The following is a 7,064-nucleotide window of genomic DNA, read 5'->3' on the forward strand; positions in this document are numbered from 1 at the left end:
GAAATCAAATGAAATGGACAGAATATAAATGAAAATTCCCTTTCGGGAAGGGAAACGAAATCTCGCGATAGCCTTTGTAAGCCTTTCTTTTCAGGGTCACGTGATTTCGTTGGGAATCCATTGGGCAATCTTTGGACCAAGTCCCAGCACTTGACAGCATCCCATGCCTTTTGGTGGCTTTGAGCTTGCCGAAGATTTTTTTTTTATTCCACTATTCGTGTCATGGCTCTCATATCTTCCCCTGCAAGTCGTGTCTTCCTCCTCGACTTTTTGCCCTGCCTTTGCAGCATCTGTGAGCTTAGTTTTGGTATCTTTTGGTCCTTTGCACTGCACATCATATAATCCTCGCCCATTTTCTAGTTGTCCCTAAATTTAAAAATTTATAGACAAGACAGACCCTTTTTTAACGTGCAGTTTGAAAATATCAGGCTATAATAGATATTACAAATAAAAAGCAAGAATTTGCCTCTTGGGCACACCCCTGCATGAAGACAGAGAAGGATCCAGAATTAACAGTACAGTGGCTTCGTAGGCATAAATACCAAACTCGGAAGCTCTTTGTGCTTCCATAAAGAAGCTCTAAATGTGCTAAATAAACATAAAAAGGGAAACTAGTTATACGGTAATACACCTGACTATTAATTTCTTCTTAAAAGATATCATCATAGGGAAAAATAACAATAAAGTCCAGTACTTTCTTCTACTATGTATTTGTAAATATACGTATTTAAATGTACAACATTTATCTGTATTACTAGGCATTACTAGGCATGTTGTTTTACATGATCAGTGGCAGAACAGTCCATGCCAGCAATAGCAATATAAGCTCATCTTCCACTGTGTAGAAAGAAAATTTTCAGTTTTTTGAGACCTTCAGGAACCAAAAATCCAAATATCATGACAATTCCTTCTTTATCAGAGTGTCCGGGTTTTGGCTGGGACAAAGTACATATTCTTGTCATTAACTTGGATTTAGTCTGAGAATAATGTTCTCATGAACACCATGATGTTTTGGTTGTTGCTACATTAACTACTAAGGCCCCAGGACAAGTCACCAAATTGGCCAAAGGGATATTCCATACCCTAGAATATCATGCCCAGTATATAAACTGGGCGAGTTACCTGGAAGGCAGATGATCACTGTTCAAGGACAAGCTGGCTCTTGGTCAGCAGGCTGTGAGCAGTTGTGTTGTGGTGGATTGACCCTGGCTGGACACCAGGTACCCAGCAAAGCTGCTCTGTCTCTCCGCTCTGCAAATGGACAGAGGAAACACACACAAAGGTCCATGACTAAAGTATTGGGAGAGCTCACTCATCGAATACCATCATGGGAAAATCACACTGAACTTGCAGATATTAACTGAATTTATTACTAACAAAATCAGAGCAGGATAACGAGAAGTACAATAAATCTTACTTTCCCCTAACTCACCCTGCTTTTTGGGCTCTACTTCCCCCACCAGAAGTGCAAGGAGACAGGGAATGGGGGTTATGGTCAGTTCATCACCCATTGTTCCAGCCACTGGTCTGGGAGAACTCCTTCCCCTGCTCTAGTGGGGTACCTCCCACAGGAGACAGTACTCCACTGACTTCTCTAATGTGAGTCCATCCCACAGGCAACACTTCTTCCCAAACTGTTCCTTTGTGGGTCATTTTTCCAGAGTGCAGTCCTTCAGGCAAAGCCTGCTCCAACAGGGGCCACAAGTTTTATCAGAACCCCTGCTTTAGTGTGGGCTCCTCTTGCTGTGGGTTTGCAGGTCCAAATTTTCCATCCCACTGGGGGAGGGGGTGGAGGGAGTGAGCAAGCAGTTGTGTGGCCTAGTTGCCAGCCAGGGTAAAACCATAACACAGACCACGTGTGCAGATCTACCAAGAACAGCCTAACGACATCAAACATTCAGACTGAATGTTGTTTATCCCTTGCTATAAAATAACCAATGCAGCTATGGAAAATCAGTTACTATAAAGTGTTTATTCCAAGAAGCCATTCTAATACACACTGAGATAATGAATGGATAGTATATATACAGGGAATGATCATAATATACAGATCTTACATGGTATTTACAAAATATTTAATCCCCAATGATAACCCAATGACAACCGCCTGATGGTGGGAACGAATATCACTCTCATACACACGCAGTTAACGGTATGCTTTTTATAAACTTTGCAAAAAGTCCAACCATTATAAAGTTCTCAGATAAAAATGCGCATTTATAAGATTACATTTTCAAAAAGGCGAGTGTGCCTGCATTTCTAACACTTCCCATGCTCTTAAAAACACACAGGATTTTTCCCTCTACATTTCCATATTAGGAGTGGCTGGCCAGAACATTGAAGAAGTGAAAAACTTCATCTTTATCCATTACTGCTACTTCAGTTGAGCATTCAGTACATAATACTGGATGATATATTTCCTCTTCTTCTTCATTTGATTGTATAGAGCCAATTTCTTTGCTGTGCTTCATTTTCTTACTTCTTCTCTTTACCTTCTTTCTGTATTTCAGTATCTCCTCTTTGTTAACAAAGCAGTTCATCACAAACATTGCTCTGTACTGTGTTTTGTAAGATTCATGTCTGTGGAGAAGGGGAAAAAATGCAAGTCATACCATTCATACAACTCCACTTCCAAGAAATCTGTTACCATCACTGAATATGGGATTAAAGATAGGAAGTAACATGCCAAAGGGCTGAAAGCCAAGTAAGTAGGAATTTTATAAACAGAAGTCACAGCTACAAAAATATAAAAACATAGAATTGCAGCCATCTGTTGTTTTTAAGGCATTTTTAAAAAATACTGTCTGTTGCTGAAAGAAACGCCCTGGAGTACAATGGTATTGGAACTGCAGAATTATGCATTGCTACATGTACCTCATAATAGTAAAAGATCAGGAAACTGTGAGTGTTAATGACTCATCTACTAGCACTGACATCCTACAATGTCATGCAAGTCTGAAATTCCTTTTTTATAAATAATATTGACAATATCACGCTAGAAGCAGCATGTCTATAATAAAACATAAAATTTCAGCTGTCATCAGTCTTAACAACTGTATCTGTATGTAGCAAAATTCAGTACTGTAGTTCAATTTAACACAATGTCCCTCAGGCTGCAATTTTACAGCAGCCTGAATGAATACAACAGTGGCTGCAGAAGTCCAATCTCAAATTCTGCTGGCTTATTGCTTGTATGACACTGTGCTGAGCTATTGCAGTAGATTAAACCTAGGAAAGACCAGTCTGACAATAAAAATATAGTTTTCTGTTACCTTAACAAACTGAAATACTTAACTACAGAAGAAGGTCAAGGAGTACCAGTGCCAGCAAGGCAAAAACAGAGAAAAACAGCACCCCGTACTTAGATGATTTCAGGCTGCTGTGGAATTTCATCCTCTATCACCAAAAATACTCAATAAATGACAGGTATTTTATTCCTCATTTCAGAAGATTTCTTTCTACTTCACTCCCAGTTCTAGAGTCCTTTCCTTAGCACAGGTTAGCAGCACTAACTAGGCCTGCAATGCAGTCAGATACTGACGAGTAGCAAAACACACTGTGGACTCTCACCTAAATACCTTCCTGGCACTTTTAAATGTAACTGCACTCAAAACCCTAACTGCTGAGACTCAAACCAAGCAAGAATACGCTATCTTTATTTTGCTTAATCCTCCTTTAAAAAGCAGGATTTGTTAAACAAGGAGAATATTTTTAGACAAAAATAACCTACAATAGCTTTATGCCTCTAAACATCAAGCCAAAATATATATAGATAGGTATCTCTAATATCCCCAGTCTGCCTGAATTACCTGTTGAGTCTCCACAATTATTATTTTTAAAAAATTTTACCTACTCCACTACACTAACATTCTACCCTGTTCTTCCCCATCTCCACACTGCAGGTTAAACTGATCATCACTTATACAAACTAGCATCTAACCCTAAATCTGACTCACACCTAGCTGCCTTCTCATTATTAGGGCCACCTTGCAAGACAGAGTTGATAAAAATCCATAGATCAAACTAAATATACTAACAATACTACTGACCAAGAAAAAGAAATTACAGAAAGACCCCTTATTGTTCACTGCTGTTACCTCTGGCAGTCCAGGCACAGTGTTGTCATGCAGGCAGGGCAGTTCAGAACAGCATCACTATTTGGAACAGCCGCGGGTTTTGCCTGCCGCTGCTGCGGTGCTCTTCTCTGGTTACGGTACCTGCCAGTTCCAGAGAGGAGGAAGCAGAGACAAAAAGTGAAATTACATGCCCTTGCTGTTGGTCATATCAATTCAATGTCAAACCTTTCTTTGCATTAAAATACACCAATTAATACTTGGCTCATTCTGGACACCTTTTGCATTAACTCAAAGAACATAAATGTGGAGGTGAGGGGAGAACACATACCAGTATCTTCTGATTTACAGAGTATTTTCATTTGGGGAGACAAACACATCTGGCATGAGAATGTGTGCCTAACTATCCCTGTCCTCTGACAAAGCAGGCATCTCTAGTACGATCTCTGCAGGCAACATTCATTATCTTATTCAACAGACTGAAGTGGAAAATTTTACTTCTGCTGCAACAACCATTTTTCTACTTCAACCTTCAAAAACCCTCATTAAAGTACCTTTGTATTGTTCCTGTTTTCTCTGCACATTTTGTGGCTTGCTAAGTTAAAAGTTTTCCAAAACCAGAAATTCAGCATTTATCAGGAACAAATATTAATCAGCAATCAAATTATCTTGCAACATTTTAATTCATAGCATGATTGTTCAGACGAGATCTACAGACAAAACTGGCTTAGAGAATTTGGAAATCTTGATTTTAAAAATTCTGAAATTCTGTGATGTTTTGAAGACTCAACTTCCATTACACACACCCAAAACATTTTACAGGCTTTAGAATTTCTTGTGCTTTAAGTTTATATATAAAAAATAGTTTCATATCATGGATTTGACAGCGTTGGTTTTTTCTCTACATTTACCATTTTCATTTAAAATTTTCAGTTGATGTTAAGCATTTTATAATTAAAATATTTATGGTTGCTTACCCTCTCCTCTGTGAGTCTACCCACTCTTGGTCTCTGCTGTCTTCTTCTGGGTCATACAGCAGCTCATCATTGGAGAGAATCAGACGTTGCTGATGTTTTCTGTTTTTCCGGACATCCTGTGTATCTAGAAAAAAATTGTGCAAGAACACATTACATCCATCAGACACAAATTATCAAAATATACCATATACAATTTCCCATTTTCATTTCCCATCATTGCAATAAACCAAAACTGGAACTTAAATGCCTGTCTCATCTGTCCTCCAAGTGCATGACCCCAAAGCATTACATTGACATGCATCATAAAATTGCAGGAGCTACACTGAGATGATACAGGCTGATAATTCCCCTCAGAAATGCAGCCTTCAAAAACAGCCTCTTGACCCCCCAAGAGGATTTTACAGGATCCAGGAGAGTGAGTGGTACTATAAAGATGCCCTCCTCTTGCCTCTGACATTTACCTATTTTATCTTCATCCTCTGAATCAGAATCAAAGTAAACATCATCATAGTATTTTGAAGTGCTGGCAGATCCAGTCAGCCCAGTGCTTGAGGAAGTACCTACAGATGAAATCAGAAGTGGTAAGAACACTAAAAGTCCCACTGAAAGGACAGCAAGTATAAAGCCCAGAACAAACCTTTACTTTCAAGTTACTGTGTCCAAAGTGCTCTGTTCTACCTGGGTGTGTTAAATAACAGCTCTCCCAGTTTATTCCCATACCCATATCATTCACATCACTTTTGTTACTTCCTTTACAGTCATTCTCAGAGCAAAGCTGCTCCCTTCTCCCTCAAAGATAAACTTCAGGTACCATTTGAAGGACAGTTTCTCCTAACACTCCCTTTAGACACAGAGGATACCACACCAAATATGCCTGTCTGTGCCCTACAGAATACACACAGGACATCTTTAGTCATGTGAAAAATATACAGGTGTTGAATAATGTTTCACAAACTTTGATTACAGTAAAATCCACTAAAAAAGTCCCCCAAAATTTCAGGGCCAGATGTTCAAAAATACCTACATGAACTGCCAAGCAGTCACAGCCCCTCTGCATCATAATTCCTGTTCTGTATGTATGTGTAATGTAAGTACTGCTACATATTCTTAACTGTACAACCAAAACCTTAAGATGATTTGGCCACTAACACATAATTCATTATTTCATATGCAAGCAGATGTTAAGCTTGATTTACCCATTTCGGGTGATTTCCATTTCCCTTCCATAGTCTTCATGGTGGTGTTTAGTTCTGCTTCCATCTCCTTTTGGAACTCATCGTCACTGGAAGACTCGCTCTCGCCAGTCAGGCACTCCCGTATCAGCTTCCGCTTCTGGTCAGGAGTGCCATGGAGGAGCACGTCCACCTCGTCCTCTGAGCTACAAGCATTGAAGCGGTACACATCTAATTATTGCATACAGGCTACAACGCGGACATATCACTTGGAGAATGAACACCTGAACTGTGTGAGTGCACGGGAGAGCATTCACTCCTGAGTTTATGGGCAATATACATATTAAAACACTTTATTAGCTATGGGGTATTGAAACTGTGGTTCAAACGCAAAGGAGCTTCAGCCGGCTGCGTGCGGCCTGGCTCAATGCCCCGGCAGCTCTCGCTCCGCGCAGGGGGCTGTGCGGTCAGAAACACGCCGCTTTCAAGGAAACCGCCGCGGTGATGTGAGGCCGATCCTCCTGCACTCCGCGGCCAGCCCGGGCTCGATGCCCAGCGCCGTGCGAGACCCACGGCTCGGCCCCGCCAGCGTCGCTGCGCGCCCGGGCCAGCACACGCCAGGCGGGACCGAGGCCCGCCGCAGCCGGCCCGAGCCCTGCCCCCGGCCGGCAGCTCCAGGCACCTGCTGAGCGCTCGCTCCTCGTCGCTGGGCTCCTCCACCACGTAGGGATCATCCTCCTCCCGCAGCCGGCTCATGGCGCCGCCGCTGCGCTCGCCCGCTGCCGCAGCCAGGCCCGGCCCGGCCCCTTCCGGGCGCCCCGCGGCTTCCGGCGGCCGCGCCC

The 7,064-nt window shown here is 41.8% G+C and overlaps 1 protein-coding gene across 1 annotated transcript; it reads right to left on the bottom strand.

The window, feature by feature from the left end:
- Nucleotides 1–1,953: 1,953 nt before the first annotated feature.
- LOC120500500 (E2F associated phosphoprotein) lies at nucleotides 1,954–7,042 on the bottom strand. Its single transcript, XM_039705494.1, has 6 exons — nucleotides 6,905–7,042; nucleotides 6,247–6,428; nucleotides 5,512–5,610; nucleotides 5,051–5,174; nucleotides 4,098–4,217; nucleotides 1,954–2,580 (listed from the first exon to the last, which is right to left on the bottom strand). Exons 1-6 carry the CDS (start codon nucleotides 6,976–6,978, stop codon nucleotides 2,316–2,318), a joined length of 864 nt encoding a protein of 287 aa, XP_039561428.1. The 5' UTR covers nucleotides 6,979–7,042; the 3' UTR covers nucleotides 1,954–2,315.
- Between the last annotated feature and the right edge of the window lie 22 nt (nucleotides 7,043–7,064).

Source organism: Passer montanus, unplaced genomic scaffold, assembly GCF_014805655.1.
Source record: "Passer montanus isolate IOZ18808 unplaced genomic scaffold, ASM1480565v1 scaffold18, whole genome shotgun sequence".
Classification (NCBI taxonomy): domain Eukaryota; kingdom Metazoa; phylum Chordata; class Aves; order Passeriformes; family Passeridae; genus Passer; species Passer montanus.

Bases quoted from the DNA above. Each gene is read 5' to 3' on its own strand.
- LOC120500500 (XM_039705494.1), bottom strand. From the start codon at position 6,978: ATGAGCCGGCTGCGGGAGGAGGATGATCCCTACGTGGTGGAGGAGCCC. The intron at 6,429-6,904 runs GTGCCTGGAGCT...CAATGCTTGTAG, and splicing joins GAGGAGCGAGCGCTCAGCAG to CTCAGAGGACGAGGTGGACG. The intron at 2,581-4,097 runs GTAACAGCAGTG...CCTTCTCCACAG, and splicing joins CTGTGCCTGGACTGCCAGAG to ACATGAATCTTACAAAACAC.